The sequence below is a fragment of the Gymnogyps californianus genome, chromosome 12, assembly GCF_018139145.2.
Source record: "Gymnogyps californianus isolate 813 chromosome 12, ASM1813914v2, whole genome shotgun sequence".
NCBI lineage: Eukaryota > Metazoa > Chordata > Aves > Accipitriformes > Cathartidae > Gymnogyps > Gymnogyps californianus.
The window spans coordinates 15,866,301-15,887,358 of NC_059482.1; the positions used below are offsets into that span (position 1 = coordinate 15,866,301).

Here is a 21,058-nt window from a genome sequence, read left to right on the forward strand (position 1 = left end):
TCAGGCATATACTGTTATGTCTGGACAAGCATCCCCATTTTGCTCTAGCAGCAAGCAAGTGAAGAGACTGAACTTTTAAAAGGATGCTGTACACCACCTTTGATGGGCTCTTTAAAACGGAGGCTAATCAAGCTCCACTTTTCCTTAAATAATGCTTATGCTCTGCCCTTTCCAGTGCAGCATCCCTCTTCCTTTGAAAAATGAAGTCAGTTCCTTTGGATGCTAGCGACACTTACAGGAGGAAAGGGAGCTAATCTGTGCTCAGACCCCAAACTACGTTCCACAGCAGCTACTACAGCAGCAGAAAATCAAAGGGCCTGTATTAGAGCTCTCTTCCCACCAGCAAAGAAGAAGTGTGACAAGACTTTTTGGAGAGAAAAGAAAACAAAAAAAAATTTATTTGCCTACATATTACACAAATGTTCTGTTTCTATTTTAAGGACCTATGTCCTGCTTAGAAAGGCATGTGCTACCAAGCCCGGTAGGGCCGAGCAGTGGTACCTGGATCTGCTGTCCCTGAGGACACCATCCCCGCACAGCCAGCTGTGCCGATGGCCACGCTCGCAGACCTACAGCTTACGGCCCTTTTGCTCTGTGGCTCTACGCAGAGCAGCAGGAAACAGGCTTCTTACCACCCTCCTATGGGGACAGAAATTTCACCTTGTGAACGTATGAAGGACTTCTGAATAAAAGGTCTGAGGCTTCCAGGGCTTTATGTCTGGCTCCTCCAAAATTTTCCTGCACGGATCTAGGTATATTGTTCAACCTCTGCCTTTCCAAATTTGTAAAACAGGAAAAAACAACCTCAGAAAAAGTGCTGGTAAGCTTAATTCATTCATGGTTATAAAAGCCACAGAGATCTGCAGGGAGAAGCCACACAGAATATTCTTGCTACCACACATTCAAGAGCTCATTTTCTCCCTCCCTGGTCAGTTTGAACCTCTTTCTATCATTCATTGTTCAACAAAACAGAGCAAAACACAAACATGTGTGTTTGACTCCAGAAATAAGGATTTCAAAGTGCTGTTTCATTCACCTGAGGAGCTGCTAAATACTATCACAGTGGTAATTTGTGATAATGTGGTAAAGAATGAAGAAAAGGTATTTGTTAATTGTTGACATAACAAAATTAATTTTCCATCCCTAAACTTTTTCTCATCTCTCCTGTGAGCTCTGATGCAATGTTACTGACTGGCACTGCTGAAATGCCAACTTGCATTTCTCATCCTTAATTTCTCTCTAAATGTCATTAGTAATTGTTATTGCCAGACCAGAGAGTGCAATCTGGTCTTTCTGAAAGAAAATCCATTTCTCATTTCTTCTCCTGTGCTTCCTCCTTTTGGTCAAGGATGGATGTTTATCACAGCCCGTGTGCTCTGCTTCCAAGAAGATGGGAATGCATTAATGTATCTGGAAGTAAAACATTCCTGCTTTATTTATTTATGTATAGTATGCCTGGATCTTTATGAATACCAAATTGTATATTCAGAAGGGTCTTTAAAGCACATCTTTCAAGAACACTAACAAGTCTTAATTGAATAAAGCTAACAAGTAGGGGAAGAAAACACCCTTTAATCTGTGCATACAGACTCCTCTCTGGATGCTTCCATAGATTACTCTTTTTGGTGGGCAACAATGTTGTCAAATATGAAAGAATATTACATGATTTTTCTGTCTTTCTGTCACATGGAAAACAAACCTCTTCAGTGAGATGTAAACTGGTCTAGCTTTGGTCTGGATTAACGTATTGCCCTCATTTACCCACGCAAGTAAAAATGGTTTCCACCACTATGAGGGGAGGTGAGCTCAGACATCTGTGTGCAAAGGAAAACCTGCAAATGTAAAAGGTTGGCTCCTTGCATATCATTATATATTGCGCCAGCAATTTGTGTAGTTATGTGCAGCTCCTACAAAATTTGGTCTCCAGTACTTAGAGGCAAGCAGTACCTTGGCACTTCGAGTCAATTTTAGGAGGGACTCTGTGTCATGACAGACCTTTAACTGGGCTCCCCATAATCAGCACATCTTACATTTGCGTGTCTGCATTATGTTTTGTAATGTATATAAAGTAATTAGTTCAAAGCTAGGCTGCATTTCCATATCCATTAACTAAAGGCATCTTATCTCAGAATAAATAGACATTTGGACATTTCCAGCCAGGAATTGTGCTTTCAGTAAACACAACTGATGCATATACATTGTCTCTTGGCGGCTTACACTCCTGCCCATCTGTTGGGATGGCATGGTGCCTACGCAAAAGTTGGTTGGACCCTTGCCCTAGGGCATAGATGACAGGCAACGACGGGTTTAGTTGGGCAGCCTGAGCACCGGATCCAAGTGCCATCTCTGCTGTAGGAAGCCCCTTCTGTGTGCCAGCGCTGCCACATTGGAACGACATGCCTCCTTACACTTGATCACACATGTTGACACTTGGGTGCGCTTAAGTGCATTAATGACTGAAATGATGCCTTTCACCTGGCTCCCTTCTTTTTCCCCACCCCGCTCTGCATCGCTGCTCGGTTTTCTGCACATGTTAATGCGAAGTTGCGTACACTTTGTTAGCCAGGGCCAGCCACAGAACAGCGTTAATGGTGTAAGAAATGAAGGAGGGGGTTTTGTTATGGGACGTGCTACTCCAGTGCCAGACGTTTATTTCCAAGCTTCATCTCAGGTGAGTCTTTGCAGACTTGAGAGATCTTTCTGCATCTCACTGACGAGACCTCAGGGATGATAAAGATGCAGGAATATATTGATCAGAATCATCTTTCCAAATGAAAAAATGCTACACCTTGTCACTACGTCAAACACAGGGCAATTCACGATTTCTGCACTATCCTCTGTTTCAATAGAATTGGCCACACAAAGAGGCCATGCGGTCTGGATTACGTGGCTGTTCCAATAGCATCCCCAGCCCCAGACGCAGGAAACACCACCTCATTTTGTGCTAGGGAAGAAGGTGCTGACAAATCACACAGACGTGCATGAGCATGAACAGCCCTTGCTCTTACATATAGCGTTAACCTCTGTGGATGTCAGGCCCAGGAAGGCTCCAAGCATCACCCGCACAGAACCTCAGCTGCAGCTGCTGCGAGCCCAGCGACAGCCCGACATAATCTGCGATGGCGTTTCTTAGCCTTGGTCCTTATGAGAGCCTGTTCCTAACCCCAAATTTTTAAACAGCCATATATTCCTCCTCCCTTAATTTAAACATATGTATTGAAAACCAGAGACCTAGTAGGTAAAACTCTTCCCTACTGTGACAACAGATCAGAGATAAAACTTGTGGTTTTGCAGTCCATAAAGAACGTTCAGGCAGACAGACTCAACATGATGGGTATGTGCCTACAGCACTTTTAATTTTTAATTATTTTTAGTTATAATTATCTGCCTGCGTCTGAATGAAACCCAGCAATATGGCTGAAATAGATTCTGGTATTCTTGTAATTTATTAGCTTTGTAACTACTAATAATTAAAATTTAACAATACTCCAAGCACCACAGCAACATTTTTTAAGAAACACTAGCCAAATCTGCTAGGATAACTGACTAGGTCATTTTCAGGATTTTAAAGGAGGACTAACATTAAAAAAAAAAAAAAAAAAAAGGAAAGATAGATAACAGACTCTTAAGAGCCCATCAACAACCAAAATGCAAAGATATAAATTCTGTTTAAAAGAAAAAGTGGGTTTTACTTGCAGAAAATTAATTCTACACATGATTTTGTCAGTGCTTCATATGAAACTTAGAAAGAGCTTGTGGTTTGTTTCCAGCAAGAAGCTCCTGGTGTTTAACATCTAAGTCACACATAAATTCTGAAATACAGCAAAAGTTAGGTTAAGTGAAAGTACTGCCTTGAGATAGAGCCCCATTTCAGGTCCCATTTGTCCTGCCATCCACACACTCCCCCAGGGACAAATATTTTCTGCAACTTCATCAAAATATCATAGATTTGCTTTTCTCTCACTGACTGCATGGACACCGGAGCCCAGAAGCACTGAGATATTTCAGAGTGTTGCAAGCACATAGGGCTGTTTGTTTGGAAGAAAAATTTTACTCCTATTTAAGTAAGCTTTCTTGTACCCCCAGGAAGCAGGTAAAGCCCATTTTTCAAGGAGGAGCTGGAGACATTAACCACTAAAAGATTTTGAATAGCTGGCTACAGACGCGAAATTGCTTAAGTCTTTCTTCAGTGCTTTGACCATTGGTGGTAAACTGAGCCCTCAGACGTAGCCCTGTAGACTCGCCTGGGCGCAGGTGGGTCACATACAAGCCAAGAGGCTCCTGTTCTCCCCGCGTGCTTCAGGGGACCCTGTTGTACCCAGACGGCCCCAAGGACCACTGGCATGAGCAGCTGGAGATGTTGCTCCTCATTGCCCCACTCCCAGGGAAGCCACCATGGGTACAGAGCAGCATTTTAACGTCCTCCATCGGGCCACATCAGACTACGCGGTGGCTCGCTGCAGTGCCCCCCTCACCTGGGCAGGATGCAGTCCTCTATAGGAGACACATCTAACATCGAGCTGACATTAAAAGCAGACTTAAAAAAAGAAAACCTGCTTAGGGCTTGATCTGCTGTAATCAGCGGAAAGAACCCCAAGGACTTTGATGTGGACCAAATCAAGCCCCTGGAGGACGTTCATGGTAAATCATTATTAATATAATGAGTGCAATTTCTGTGCAGCAGCTCATGCCTGTTTATGGATATATGAAAATTGCCAGCTTTTCACATAAAATAAAATGAGGAGGGAGACAGACCACGGTGTTAGCCAATGAGCCATAGTAGCCACTCTCCTTTCGATATGTGTATGTTTAAAGAAACTCGGCACTTAAAATGACAGCAAATTCCTCCGGTGAAGCTCCCTTAATTTAGTGGTTTGATGTATCTCCAAATCTGAACAGAAAAGAAAGCCCTTTATTCATAGCAGGCAATAAAACACCTGAACACCTGTGCTAGGAAAGACCTGGCAGGTACCCTGCTCCCTTGGTATCTGGATTATTTGCACATTGTTTATTATATCCCTTGCCTTAGTTTTCATCAATTGTAATCATTTAGGAGGAAACGGTATGATTAACAGTACACAAGCAAACAGCAGGAATTAATCCTTCAAATACAAATACTTCATTGGTTATGTGATGGCTCCTTGGAAAAAGCAGTGTGGCAAAAGAGTACATATGAAAATCCTCCTTAAGTTTCCTCTGAAAATCACTGCTCAGTCCCATTATGCGTCATAATTTCTGACCCATCTTTGGTGCTGGCAGGGCTCCCTGCTACGTTTTAAATAGTAAGGACCAAAATTTCAGTTGTCAAAGAGCTAGCTCATCTCCCATGTCTGAAAGCCCTGTGTGCCGCTGTGGCTCCAGCTGCCTGGGAGAAGCGGGCATGCCAGTGGTGGCCAGCAGCTCCTGACACGGGTGCTAGAGATGGGGCTCTGTTTGAAAGGCTCCTTCTGCCCTACACGTGAGGAACCCCCCAAACCTCCACCTCTATACTTGTTTCAGTAAGCATGTTTCAGTAGAGGGAAGGAAATGCCATAGCCTTCGTGTTCTATACATTAGCTATAAATTTACTTTTTTCCAGGAGATTTTTATCATATTCATAGCTGTCAGTCTTACAAGCTGAGGATGTGAAAAATGCGGAGCTGCTAGCCTTTCCTCTTCTGCCCTAAGGGTATGTGGGGTTATCACACATACTGTTTCCTTTGTGTTTCGTACTTAACCTTACCATGTTTTCTTTCCTTATTTCCAATGAGATAATGTAAGCAGTTAAATAATATTCTGCTTTCTTTTCTTCTGGCAATACCATCAATGTAACCTCACTGACTCATCGCTCCAGACTGACACCAGATTTCCACCATTTATAAAATGAGCTCAGTTCCTTTGAGCTTTCTTAAGCCTTGGTTTTATGGCTCCATCAGATGGTGTAAACTTAAAAGCATAAACCTATATTAAAATACAACTACTAGTTCAGAAGTGCAAAGAGGGTTTGATTTCTTCCAGACCGTTATGCTGCCAAAGCAGTATGTGCACCAACCACTAAAAGTACATTTACAGTGGCAACATTTCTCATCACATGGCACACACGTGCCCTTCTGGGCTTACTTGGCGTTTACCCTAAGTGTTTAAAGAAATGTTCACAAATCAACGGGGTTAATTCATGCCGCTCCATGACATCTCTAAAAGTTACCTTTTCCCTGTGCTGCCTGGCATTTTCCCCACCCTCCTTGTTTTTCTTGCTTTTCTGTAAGCACACCACTCTGAATTTCTTCTTGAAATAGTTGAATGTTCAATTTTTAAAAAGTATTTTCAGTGGTTTCACTTAAAAATACAAAGAAGTAAAACAAAGCGTAGGTTCAGATTTTGACACTAGTTATTTTACACCAGTGGGAAAGCAAGATCAGAACTGAAAAGTCAAATTCATCAAGCAGAACCCCTTGATGGATGGTGATTTGCCCACATAAGAACAACTGCACAGTTAAGAGACTGAAAGGTTTATGCAGATTTAACCCTAACTAGCAGCTGAACAACTGGTTCACTAAAATAACACTAAATCTTCATTACTCAATAAAAATATAACCAACAGCTGAGGAATTTAGAGCAGGCAGCTTACACATCAGAAACTGATGAGATAATTGTGCCAAGGCAGACTGGTTCAAAAGTCTTGAGCATTTCTAACTGATTCACACACACATTTTGTGTCCTCCTTGGTGCAGGTATTTGGATTAGTAAAATCCCTGGCATGAAGTAAAGACACATTTCTGAGTCACTGCTGAAATAAAGACTAAAACTGTGCAGCTAAGTAGTGAATTTTCATTCAGCCAACACCATTCAAAACTACTTGTGTAATTATTATGAGCACAGAAATTTTAAGTGCACACAAATCCTGCGTAAAAACTGGAAAATTACAATCATAATTTATCTGATTAAAGCTGCTATTTGCAGCAATTTTGCAATGCACAACACTTCAGAATTGAAACACTATGTAACTAAAACTGTTAATTGCAAAAAACAGGCCAGTGTTCAGACTATAATTTAACAGGGTTCTCTTTATTTGACCATCTGATTTTAAAGGTTAACACAGTGACCTAGGAAGCCAGTGTGCCCATTTTAATTGTGCTGGCATTTTGACCAAACACTACTTTAAAGGAAAAATGGGAGGAAAAATCAGAGCCAGCTTTGCAAGCCACTGTTGCCTTCATAAAACGTTCATAGTGAGAACACACAAACCCAAAATCTGCTGACTTTATTAAAATATTAACAAGGTATCATTAAAACTTTTGTACACTTATGCAAATCAGGTTGCTAGAACAAGGGAAAGAAGAGATTCCCCTGGGAGAAAAAAAAATAAAATCAACACAGTGAAAAGATCAACCATCCTTCCACAGCATGACAGCACGACACAAGAGGCAGCAGCTTGGGAATTCAGCAAGATAAATAAAAACCCTCCAAAGTTTAAGTAAATCATGGTTTATAAAGCTAATAGATTTAAATGAGGCATACAGTACCATTCTATAAAAAGACCGCATTTGCCAGGGGACAGTAGCAGTATTGTGGTGGCCGTGCTACACAGGTAAGAAGTGCCTGAGGAGGACGGCCAGGGCGGGCACCTCCCTGCGAGCTCTTTAGAAGGGCAAGCTCTGGCGGTCCATTCCCCATGAGGTATCAGGCACACACGCCATGGAGGTTTCAGCGTCTATGTGGGTTTAGCACCAAAGGTATCAGTGTGATTTAAACCCAATCCTCACCAGCATGGCTCCAAGGTGGCCCCTGGGGCCAGGGCCCCAAGAGCGGCTGTAGCAGCATGCCCAGGTCAGGGTCCAGCCCCTCCGAAAGGCTTGCTGCACCCGGGAATGGGTGCGGGCCAAGCACCGGCTTTGTGGAGGCTAAAACTGCTGTGGCTGTGGCCCCCAGTGCTGCCAGGGAAACTGGCATGTAATGCCTGGTTTGCAGAACCTACAGCTTATTAACGTGCTAGTGCCTCGGTGGAGCCTCTAATTAAACATCGTGTTGAGCTGCACCCAGGTTTTGCTCTCATACCTCAGTAAGGAAAATTCCTTTACTTCTGACTTAACAGTGAGGAAGGGGAGGGGGCAGCTACCATTTGCTTAGTCTTTGTATGTTAATCAGTCCCTAAATTATTAATAGAGAAAAAGAAATTATTTACAAGGTGTTTGACGTAGACATGTCAGGATGTAGCAACACTACTGTCAAGAGAAATACTCATAAAGAATCATGATATCTGTCTTGTCTTATTTATTTATTCCAGCCATGCTCAGAGACCCCTTTCTCCTGATAGCACCTAGGGAGGCAGGAGGAGACTGAGAGACTGTTTAAGGGCAGAAGAGACCATACCGAGGGTAGGCACCTTTTCTAAATGCTGCACAAGGGTGACGGTTGCACAGAGAAGTCAACAGCTTTACTTTTGCTTTTACTCCTGTTGTAAACATACCTGAAGCTCTGTTTGAAAGAAGAACTTCTGTGGGCACTGGGAACAGTCATAAATTTTATCTTCCTGCCCGTGGACTGCAAAGATGTGCTGCTGCAGTTTGTTTGCCTGTACAAAAACTGAAACAACATAGTACGATTAGTTAAGATCGCTTCGTATAAGGCATCTCATCTTGAACTACACTTTTACGATTGCAAAGACTCTGAAAAGTCCAAGGATATCTGCCAGAGAAGTGCCGATACACTTGGTTCAGCAGAATTTCCTTACAAGTAGTCAATTTAGAGTCTCCAGGCTGACAGTCAGCTTACTTCTAACAGACTCTAAATCCTGTACAGATTTTTGATATTTCACATAAAGCTAACACTGTCCACGGGTAACTGGAAGAACTCAATCATCAGACCAAAGAGAGGACGTCACCGCTCCTGTGGGGAGTCCTGGGCCCACGGCAGGTGCATCAGATGCATTTTTAATGTAGGACAACTGGGCCAGGAGAAGCCTTGATGGCTAGTCTGGAAGACATGTGGCCCAGAACAGCATTTCTGGCAGACATGTGAATCTGAAAGGGCAAGCTTGTCACAATTTTTAGACATTTTAAATGGGTTGTCCATTCAGTATAAAAAAAAGATTATGATTTAACATCACAAATATCACAGCATCTGCGTTATGATTTTGAATTGACAATTATTCTGACTTTATCAAGTGAAATTTGGAAGTGAAACATATTGAACCGCAGGCTTTAGCTCATTAAAAATCTATCTCATTTAATTTTTGTCTCATTTTATATGAAGGATCATCAGTATGTGAAAATAGCTTCTTCAGTGGAATTAAACACATGCACTCAAAGAGTTATTTTACAGCATGTTTCAGGAAAGGATAAATTAACTCCAAGCTCACACAAAAAGCAGGTTCTCAAATTGTGGGCCAAACCCTACGGAGCGTGGGTTTGCCTTACTCCCACCGAAGTTAAAGGAATTGCAGGTGCTGCCATGCCCCTTTACTGACAACAGGGCCACAATCACACCCATGTGATCCTCGGCTCTCAAGCAGTTTGGAAATGCAGATGTTAACTACTGTTTTGAAGAGAGTATAAAAGGCAACCTTTAACATGCATCCTGCAGACCCTTTAAAAGCAAGATCACCCAAGACCGTTTGCACTGGTGAGACAGCTTAAAATGAACTACAGGGAAGGAATACCTAGCAGGCTCTCAGACAGGAGTTAGAAATGTGCCACCATGAGAAAACTGGGCTTAAAGAAACCTCTGAGAGAGCAGCTAGCAAAACTATACAGTTCTACAATTTGGTCTTATCAAACCGTTACTCACGTGAGCGGACTACGAGCTACCTAGCCTTTAAAGGGTCCTTGCTCAGGTGAATAAGGGCTTGCAAGAGCAGGTCCATACCTTGCAAGTCTTGTACTTGGAAACGCATCGCACCTTCAAGCCACGAGGTATAATTTAAAAGGTTTCAAACTGGGGGGGGGGGGGGTGTGTGGGGGGTGATGCAGAGCCCGCCGCATGCGGCAGTGCTGCTCAGTGTCAAATGCCACAGTGCTGCTCTTCAGAGTGAGCCCCAGTTTCAGACAGATGATATTTTGAACATTTCCAAGCACAGTATTTCTTTTTCCCAAGGAAAGGAATACAGTATTTTACAAATCCCCCGAGTGTCATTTCTGGATCAAGCCATGCACGCTGAGGCTTGTCTTGGCCTCCCTGTCTTACCTGTGAAACAAACAGGGCATTTGAATGTGCCTCCCATCCCCTCAAAGCTGTGCTCAATCAGGTGACACAGGAGCTTTGCCGGAGAGTCAAACATCTGGTTACACAGCTTGCACTCATGATTGATGCCTTCCTCTGCAAGGTTCAAATGATACAACTTGTTAGTGACACAGCAGATTAGCGTCGGGGATGCAGCAGCAGTCGGCGAGAAACGCCCGTGCTGGAGCGCACGACTTCAAGGACCCGCAGACGTTGCCGCGGCTCCGGCCTCATCAGAAAAGCGGGCCGAGCCGCTCGCGCGGGGCGTTCAGGTGTGCAGCCCCCAGCCGCATTGAAGGGCATTGATTTTCAGCTGTGATGAAAGTGGTGCCGCGATCAACCCGCCAGGAACCCACGCGCCTGCTCCCACGTTTGTGACAACACTGCACCGCTCCACCTCGCAGCCTACCACAAAGGGAGAGCGTCCCTGCTCTGGGTATAGATCACTCAATAGTCAAACAGCATTTAAAATGAATTTAACAGTGTGAATTCAACCAACAACACTGAAAAGCGGGCTGAAATGCCGTCTTCACCTCAAGACTACACTGCAAACATACAGGAGAGGAAGAAACTATCGGAGAACAGCAGGAGCCCAGAGCACAGTGTCAGCCTTAATTTTATCTCTCTTGGCTTTTTCCAAGGTGAAGAGAGATCATTGAAGGTATTTAAATGTCATTTGAAAGTGTAATTTCCATGCCATATATCTTAAGCATTGAATACACAGGGCCCATTTTAAATGCCCCTATATTCTAGCTGCACTCATAGGGAAATAACAATAGTTATTACTACTGTTTCAAGCCTACTGCTTTTGTAAGATGATATGTTTCTCTCTTTACTGAAGTGAGTCGTTCTGGGTGCAGTGGAGCCTTTTTTTGAGGTACTGAAGCCATATTAAAGCAATTTACACACATAAAATTAAACACTACTTTGGTTTTCTTGAAGGGAGGGAGGGAGGTGTAGAAATTTAGACGACAATGTACAGTTTATATAAATCATAAAACACCTAAAATTTAAAAAATTTGTGGATGGTTTCTGTAAATACTTTCTGAAAATGTGTCTTTCCTTCACTGTGGCAGCACACGAACTTCTCATGAAAACGTATTTTAAAAACTAAAGAAATTCTGTCTTTTGATGTATGCTCAGCTTTATTTTTATATCTTCAAATATCACCAACTTCAATTTTTAGTTCCAAGATAGCTAAGAAATGACTACATTACACCATGAACTAATCTCTTGCCAAATGCATTTGGATCTTGTGAATAATGCGAGCCTTCAGAAGCATGGTCTTTACTTACAATTGCTTTAAATTAGCTTTTTGTATCTTTAAAGTGGCTAAACAGAGGGAAATTATTGTCTTCTATAAGGCCTTTGGTACTCTCAGGATCCCAAAGCCCTTTTACAAGGCAGGGAGTTAGGTGCCAGGGCAGGCAAACAGCGGGGCTCTGCGTGCGGGGCGCTGGGCACAGCCCGTGCCCGGGCGTGTGGTGGCTCTCGCACGTTTGCGCCTTGGCACGTTTGCAGCTAGAGGCAATTCCCAGAGCATGCAGGCCTTGAAGGGCCCTCCATGCAGTGTGAAAAATAACACTAATTTTAAAAAAACCCAACTCCGTGCAGCGCCTTGTGCAGCAGCACGTGCTGGCGGTGAGCTGCCTGTGCCAGCGGGCGGTGAGCTGCTTGTGATGCCTCGAGGCTGGGTGGGCTCTGGAAACCCGTGTGGCAGTGGGTGCTCTGCCCTGCACAGCAGCGGTGGCACGCAGGGCACTGATGGCGAGCGCTGGCACCGGAGCTGCAGTGGGGAAGGAGGAGGTGGGATGGGGAGAAGTGAACAGGCGGGTTGGGAAGGAGGTAAAAAGAGAAAAGGAAAGGGAGGAAAGAGTCAGGAACAGAAAGATGAAAGGGCTGGTGGCTCCACAGCAGCAGCTCCATGAATTCCCTGGGCAGCCATAACCGGGGACTGGGATATTTCTAGGACACAACGAGGTTTGTAATTCTCTGTTTGGGCAGCCACCACAGATGGGCACATGACCCTCTCTGACAGATGGGTTTCAAAACCTGACCCTCTCCACTCACTGTAGCACAATGCTGGCTTCTCCCATCAGATCCTTGCCTGAAAAGTTTTGGCTTTGTGCGATCTTTGCAATCTGCTCCGGAGAGGAGGAAAGATGGGGAAGGGATACGTGCCTTGTGCTGAGCATCCTGAGCATGCCCATCCACACAGCTGTGTACAGCAACCGAATGCTGCAATAAACCTAGCGAGGACAAAGCAGGTACTGGGGGGAATGGAATGAATTCCTTCTACGAGTAAATCAGAGAAATCATGTTTGACATTAATTTTCTACCCTCCACATACTGGGTATTTGGCAAACAGTGATTCATGTACAGCCTATGGTCCTGTGTGAGCACGTGTGTTCATAAATACAGACAGACACATACTGCTGATCAGACGACTGCTCCTTTTGCAGCCCAAATACCTGTAATTTCAGTAAAATTAAAAAAACCCCAACAATGCTCAGCATTTCAATTGAAGTATATTCTTAAAAGCTTGGTATGTTTAATTAGGTAACAGAGATTGTATATTTTCTTGGCTGATCCCTGCAGTATTTTAAATAGTTAAACCCATAACAAACAAACTAAAACTCGAATGAAACATAATAAAACATAATGGGTTCCTGCAGATCTGGAAATTTATCCCACTCGAGGCAAGACCTTTTGATTTGCAAATCCACTTCTGAATTATAAGGCCTTCTCCTCACCGGTGGGGGTTTTTATTCCACTCCCACAGGAGTCCATTATGTATTTCTTGTGTCTATAAAACCATCCAGGAAGAAAAAAAGGGGAAAAAAGTACCATGGTTAGCATGACAAACGTTTCTCTTTTCATGCATGTGTATTCAAAATATGAAAATGCCCAAAGATATAGATAGAATTGCTGCTATAATCACTCTCTCCTCTATGGCATTTTACAGCATATTATTTTACACAGAAACACGGCGCATGTATAGGGGTACTCAGTCACCTTTGGAGAATAACTTCCTTGAATTATATAAGACCATATAGGTACATGCAAGGCGGCTTTTTGACAATGCAGCGCGACAGCCAATGCTCCAGTCAGATGTGTGGCGCTGGGCGTTAGCAACAGAAAACATACAATCATTTCCCTCATTTTTATCCCCCCCCCCCTTTTTTTTAAACATGACAAGCATCTATGAGAGACCTACATAACTCAAGTGAATTATGCAGCCCCTCTCATTTGTAAAATAAAATGCAGATTTTTACAGCTTGCTGTGCTAGATCTTCTCCCATTTCTCCATAAGTGTTATCTGTGTGGGGATCAATTGATTACAGGACTAAACAAGCAATGCACAGCAAATGAGAATCTTGGATTTCTTGCCTTTTTTTTTTTTCCTGAGCTCAAAATAATAAGCATTAATTTTACACTTCATTTCTCAAAAAAATAATAGGATGTGCTCTTGTTTAAAACAAGCAGGCCTGCTGGATTCTGTCAGGCTGAAACTATGTCAGGCCAAAAGAGGAACAGAGCGCTTTGTGTAAAAGTATCATGGGGAGATGATAGTATCCTGTAATGTTTTCAGTACCTACTTTTGTCTCCAAAAGCATTTGATCCCTGGCAGACACATACTTATTTCCATACTGGTCTTGAGGGAAGCCGGTAGGAATGAGAGCTGATTATCTGAATCCTGAAGGTGAAACCTGGGTGGTGCCCACTGATGTCAAAGGCAGGCATTTGTATAAATTTGGAGGTACATAATTTACTGCCTGTTAGTGAGGATTAGAGCGTTGTGCAGACCCAGCTGAACTGCGGTGGCAAAGCATGTCGCTCATTGTTCCCAAGTTCGGATGTGTTTGCCGGATAGTTTTAAATATGTTGATAGGCTGCTTAGTAGCACTTACGCTGTCATTCTGCCCATTTTAGAGTGGGAATATGCTTCTCCATGAAGCTATTTCTGCTGCAGCAATGTGCATTTAATACATATTACAATGAGTCTCTAAGCCTCTAAGAGAACCGACACTAGCAGCCTCCTGGCGAGGATGCAGTATAATTAATAATGCTGTATTAAACCCATGTACTGTATCAGCTGCATTTCTAATTATAACTGTATTAATGGCAATATAAAAGTACGCATTAACACTGTCATGTACCGACACATTATCACACCAATAACAAATAGGAGATTTGAACAATAAAAATCAAGATGGCATTGTCTTTATTGTTAGTTAAAACTTCTCTCTTCAATTTGATTTAATAAAGCAAAATTTTCCCTTATGGAATAACCACAATAGTCCTAATTTGAGAGATCGTGTAAGACAATCTGATGCTCGCTCCTGACAACAACATGTACATCCCATACTATAGCTTCCCAGACCAGTATATTTCTCCTCCACTGCAGCAAATTAAGGCAATGAAGGGGAATATCTTTCCTGTACTCAGATGTACACATCCATGAGTTAACTGCACTTTTAATGAAGTTTGAAATACTGTAATTCAGTGTAACAAAGCATTAATATACTGTGTTCACAGAGAACCTTCTCCTGTCCATTATATCATAAATTTGGTAGAATTAAATGGGCCATGTGCTGTAATTATAATAGAAATAAATAGAAATTGGAATGAACACAGGGAAATAAAATGAAAACTGCATGGAACTATTCTGTTTATGCAATTCATTTCCCAGTAAATAAGTAAGCAAAGGGAAACATTTATAACATAAGAAAAGCAGGAGCTTCCCCAGTAATTTTTTCCATGTGGCTGTGAAGGAGCAAGGGGCTGGGACCAGGGCAGGATGACAGTGATGGACACCCCCCTCCAAAACAAAGCCTACAGAGAACCACTTCGACTCCTTGCCTGGCTGGCAGCATTTCACCACTGGTTTTTCATTAAAAACAATCCAACGATGGAGGTAAAACCAAGGTCTGAGAACACGATGCGACTGCTATGAGGGGATGGCAAATTTGCAGATGCTCGCATCGGATGAAGACGACGTCTGCTGTACAGACAACCTTTCTTCATCGCCATTGCTGTCTAAGCCCCTGACCTGCTATACAAACCATTTGGACCACATCGCTCCATTACATTTTTGTAATTAATCCCAGAGGACGTAGCCGACCCCCTCCCTCGCCGGTGGGGCAGCTGCAGGGCGAGGGGACGCCGCGCTCCTGCCCTGGCGTGGGCCAGCAGCACAGAGCTGCTCTGCGGCGCGGCGCCCCAGTGATTAGACAGCCTGGGCGGTGAAAGGCAGCGGATTGATGGTGTGGCAGCAGAAATGTCACCTGGGGAGCTGGGTGCCGTCCTCCCAGGGATGCCGGAGGTCAGTTACTATGGCAACGCCGAATGAGCTCAACCTTGTAACTGACCCTTATCTTTTTTTGATCTGTGGCCCACTTGGGACTTTGGCTGGAAATCAACTGGAAAATAATCTGGTCACATATCAGAAAGAAAACTATTTATACTTATTTATCCAGGTAGAGCTCATATCTTCCTTTGACGACTCTGCCAGACTAAAGACACCCGTCATGTTCCCGCAGCATTTCACGCGGCTGTGCAGAAACAACTGGCTCCGCGTTGCGAGAAACCATGCCAACCCCCCCCCCCCGCCACTGCAAAACACACACACAAACTGCCACGGATATCTGTGCTCATGGCTCTACTGATATATTGCCAAAATCTTGCCTTGCTCACAGCCCCTGACTTGCCCGTGTCAATAAACATACACCTACACCCCTTCTCGGATGGTTTAATATTTTATGTTGGTATCTGCTACTCATATTCTTTTGTGCTTTATCTCTCCGCTGAAATACGATTCTGCTTTGAAATATATTTATATGATCTAGAATGGCACAACACTGATGTCTTTTATGAGCTGAAGATTGTTTAATAAAATCTTGCATTCCTGCTTCATCCTTATGACAATTTTACTATTATAAGTTTTCAAAGGATATGAGAGCTGTCCACCATGGTTAGAAACATCACTTTAATGAAAAATGATAACACAGGGACTTGGATTTTTCTAGAAACTATGTAAGGAAAACCAACAAAAACACAGAGAGTTCCCAACGTGCATTCGCGTGTATTTTTGTTGGTTTTCCTTACATTTGCTTTTGGATGAGACTCATTAAAATCAGTTCTGTTCTTCATAGTTTTCCAAGGGATGCGCAGCCCGGACAAGGGTCTGACAGCACAAAGGGGCTGTCCCTGTTCTCCATATGGGAAGCTCTCTGGGGGAACGGGATTTGGGAAATCAGGGAAGATATTAGGAGACAGAAGCCGCAGGACCTGCTGGCAAACATAGGTGCTAGAGAAAGCGCCTATGGATTCCTGGTAACAAACTCCAAGGCTGCTTGTGATGTACTTCTTACACGCATCTGTGGCCTTGAAAAGGTATTCTTTTTCAGGCTAAATTAGCCTAACCACACAACAGGCTTTAAACTCTTTTCATCATCTCAGGGGGCCTCAAGCTCAAACTATGCAGAATTAGATGCCAAATTATTTATAGGGTAGCTTGTAAGTTCACTGCCTCCAGTACATGTCAGTACACTGCAATATTAAAATGACCATTAAAAAGAAGCACGGTCCCAGAGGGACTGGGGATGAAATTGCAGGGAGTTTCCTACTGACTGCGACGGCGGTTCCTGTGCTGCTCCAGAGACCCTGCCTCCCTCCTGGCTGCAGGCTGCGTGCTCCCTCACTGCACCGCTTTCCTACGGGGAAGGCTGAACCTCAGACACACGAGATGGGTCTGCCAAGCCTGTCTTCATCAGCTTAATTTTCGGTTTACAAGAAAAATAAAATCTGAGAGTTCAAAGGAGTTCATGGAGTTGTGCATCATCTATCTGCTGACTGCAGAGCCCCAGAGGGACCCCGCCTGCAGAGCTTTATTTTAGATTTAGATATTAATCTGGGAAACTGCATAAAGATAATTTATAGAAATGCACTACACTTCAGCACAGGAACTTCATACTCTACCAGCCTTTCTCTGAAGATGCCTTTTTTTAATAGCCTATATTAAAACTTATTGTGGACTAAAGTCTGATAGGTCTGGCTGTTCCTTCACAATAGTTCCTTAAGGAATAACTCCAGTGGCTTCCATGGAAATGCAAAACCCATACAGGAAAAGAAACACATGCTGCCTTTGAGTGTGCAAGCCCATACACACACACACAGAATCAGTCTGGATAAAGATAATGAACCCCTAAGAAGGGCTAGAGGTTAATAAAAACACCGCATTCCCACACAACTCAACCCTAGTCGTGTATTTCAATGTTTTGATACATTCACAGCTGTATTATTTCCAGTTTAATGTCGATACCTGGTGGAACTGAAGTAACACAGCCCTGAATCCAGGCCCATGGCCACACAGCCCGTTCCCTGCACTAGCTTCTCTCATACCATCATGTCGCTTAAGCCTGATTATCCCTTATTACTCCTGGTCTCTTCTCCACTCTCTTCTCATCCCTGGAAGCAGCTCCCTGCATTGCTACACAGCGGGAATACGTCAGTCCTCTGATCCTATTGACAATATCACATCGAAGAGCTCCATACAGACAAACAGCAATAACTAGTATCTACTTGGCATCTATTCTTCTTGTGAAATTAAAAATTAAAATTAAAACATCATTATACTCTTATTAACCATCCCACTGAAATATGCCAAATGCTTTTAAAACATGCAAAGCTTTAAACCGACTTTAAACGGGTGTAAAGCCCTTTTTACTTGGTTTACAGGCCTGGCACGCTCCCCAGGCTCAGCATCAGGGCCACCAGAGCCGCAAGGTGCCCCCTCGCCCCCACATCCCACCCAGACCTCCTGCAGTCCCCGCGTGCATCAACCGTGGTTGCACAGAGGCCCCCAGAGCTGCCAGGACCAGAGCAAGAGCTGCCAAAGTTAAAGCCTTCCCTCTTACCGGCAGCCCCCTCCCCTGCCCGGGCACCTGCGCACGAGGTGGCAGCTGCATCCCACAGCTACTGCTTAAAAGCCGAACGCTGGGTGCATTTTTGTCTGCCCAAAGGCAGGTTCCTGGGGCGGGGATCCAAGTCAGGGCAGCATTCAGCCCTGGCTGCCAGCCCCCTGAGCTAGCCGGGCACACTCGGGATAGCACACGGTATTTTTTAAACACACGAACTCCTGCTGATATGTGTCACTGATCTTCAGATTACAGTTTCCCAAGTACACATTGACATGGTAGACTATAAATCTATCGTGTAAATAATCATCAGATTAATGGTCTCTAATAGTATATAATTAACATGACAGACAGGCTACAAGCCAGTTGTTGTCAATTACACTCAGCGATGCACAGAGTAGGAGAGAGCCGTAAACCACTTCCATGATGACATCAGGGAAGCAGAAAAACTGGTAAAAGGAGAGAAAAACAGAACGCATAATGAAATGAAAACACTTCTAAATGTACAATTTAACTGAGAAACACTGAAGGTTCTTTCAGGCATCAAAGTATGATAAATGTCAAACTTTTCTGGGGGAAGGGGGTAGAGTTTTACTTGCATCAGCAAAGAAAAATTCAGTTATCCCTGAGGCATTGGTGCAATGCCTCTTGAGTGAGTACAGGTGAACTGGTGCGAGGGGCCTTATTCTGATACTGCAAATTCTGCATAAACATGGAAATATGTATCCAGTAATGTAAACTTTACAGCAGTATCAGCTATGGTCAAATTAAAGCTTATATTAGTATAGATATCTGGGAAATGATGCAGTGGGCATAAAGTCGCAAGTGCAAGTGAAAACCAACCGTGAGCGTTATCTCTGTTGCAGATCACCAAACAGCTCGGAGGTTGGCCAAATGCTGCACTCCTGTAACATTGCGGCAGTTTGCACCCACTTATTCAGATTAAACAAATGCATTACTTTTAAATATGAATTCATCTTCTTTTCTTATTAAGAAACAGTACTGTTAGGGAAAAGTCTCTGGCTGAAAAGCAATCTCTTATGGCATTGTTATCAGCTTATGGACCAAAATTCTAAAATTCTTCTTTAAAATACATGCAGACAAGCAAAAAACCAGAAACATCTTTCAGCTTTTTCTTGGAAAAAAAAAATGAGTTACCCAGCTATCTTGACATGATCATTTAGTACAACTGCACTGGAGCTTACTTGTTCATACGAGGACTGAACACACATCACAGCCCAGCCCTGGAGAGGCTCCTGTCCCCAACCCCTACCCTGAGGTGCCTTCCTCACTCCCTCTCCCCATGGACTAGGGCAGGAGCTCGGGGACACAAACCAGTTATCAGAGCTGACAAAATGAGATGCCATTGCCAACAGAGGGAACCAAGGGTGACTAAATAAGGTCTGGCTGGCTAAGATAGGTGACTGATTTTGCATGGCATGAATATCTCTCAAATATGCCCAAAAGAATGAAAAACCCCTATCAGACATATTTTAAGTCAGGAATCCTAAGGTGCAGTAACACATGATATTCCTTAAGGCAGTCAAAAAGAAGAATCTGCATGAAAACAAGAAAATATCTTAAGCATCTCTGCATTATGCAGACATATATTCTTGTACTGTGGGAATATGCACAAGTGAATGTACAGAGCATCTCCCATTGATGTTGATGGGATTTGCTCGATTAACACTCCACATTCCAGGTGGAAATCACACCCTGTAGCAGCTTCATCGCGAATAAGAAGAAAAGCTGTAACTCAGCAACCTTTTGGAAGAGATCTCACTGCCAAGCAATGACTTTGCATAGCACAGACTGTAAAGTTACTCTCGGTAGCACTTATCTAACATACAAACGTTGATTACAATACATAAAACCTAATATCAAACTAATATCACCTTTACATTTGTTCTCTGTTCTGCACATGAGCCAGCCAGCTTGCACCCTTCACACATGATCTAGAGCTGGATTTGTCCAGCACAAGGAGCTGGACAGGCAGCGATGAAACAGTTGCTCCGAGCTCTCCGCAGACGGCCAGTGCACGCATCCTGCGCAGCTGTGCAGGGCGTCAGCGGGTTGGCAACATGGGCAGAAACCTTCTTCCAGGCTCCTAAACTCAAAGTACTTTGGCTTTTGCCTTTGTAAACAAATCCCTTTCTATTTTATTATGTGAGTAGCTCAGTCAGGCATACGGCTGTTGGCAGATACACTGTCAGTGCACAAGATGGCCAGCTTGGTTTTATTTATTTTTTAGAAACACATTTTCTTCACTTTATATGTCATTAGCTTTTTAATCCATTAAGGAAAGCCATGTGCAAACTCTTATGCCGTAGACAGACTCCAAAAAACATATGTGGGCTGTGACAGAAAACTTAGTGTAAGATATAAGGGAAGTCTGTATTTTTGTTCAAATAAAGGGATCTGGAAACACCAATCCTATGATGGTGCCGAAGAGGCCCTCCTCCAGCTGCGGGAAAGCATGAGCATGCCACTGTATCAAAACACGACAACATCGAGGAGGATCTGGCAGCTCGTGAACAGCGGGGCTCCTACACAGCTATTTTTGCTGAAACTCACCCAGATCTCAGGCCCACGGCATTGTACAGGTTTCCTGGGCTCTCTGTGACTCCACTTATTCCCAGAAGTTACAATTAAAAAAAAAACCAAAACCAAAACCCAAGCCCTAAGCCCCTGCCCACAAAGAAGTGCTAAGAAGTTCTCAGCCACAGAGGGTAGGCAGGGCCAAGCAGGACGGCGCCTTCAGGGGGTGGGTGCAGTAATGGACTGGAGCCATGCAGAAGTGGCCAGGATGACTTGGGAAGGTCCAAAACTGTAGTAGGATTGCTGTAGAGAAGGGCCTGATGTGCATTCACTGAACTTGAAATAGATTTAGGGGTATCCACCTAATAAGCCCAGATGAGAAGAAACATATTTCACAGCCCTGC

At 43.6% G+C, this 21,058-nt stretch overlaps 1 protein-coding gene across 1 annotated transcript in view; it reads right to left on the minus strand.

Moving 5' to 3' along the window:
* The window catches only part of ZNF423 (zinc finger protein 423), a 236,851-nt gene that overhangs the window by 13,725 nt on the left and 202,068 nt on the right, over positions 1 to 21,058 (minus strand). Inside the window, exons 7-8 of the mRNA XM_050904236.1 lie at positions 10,162 to 10,293; positions 8,447 to 8,562 (exon numbers count right to left, since the gene is read on the minus strand). Of these exons, the coding sequence (XP_050760193.1) occupies positions 8,447 to 8,562; positions 10,162 to 10,293 (248 nt within the window). The remainder of the gene's footprint in view (positions 1 to 8,446; positions 8,563 to 10,161; positions 10,294 to 21,058) is intronic.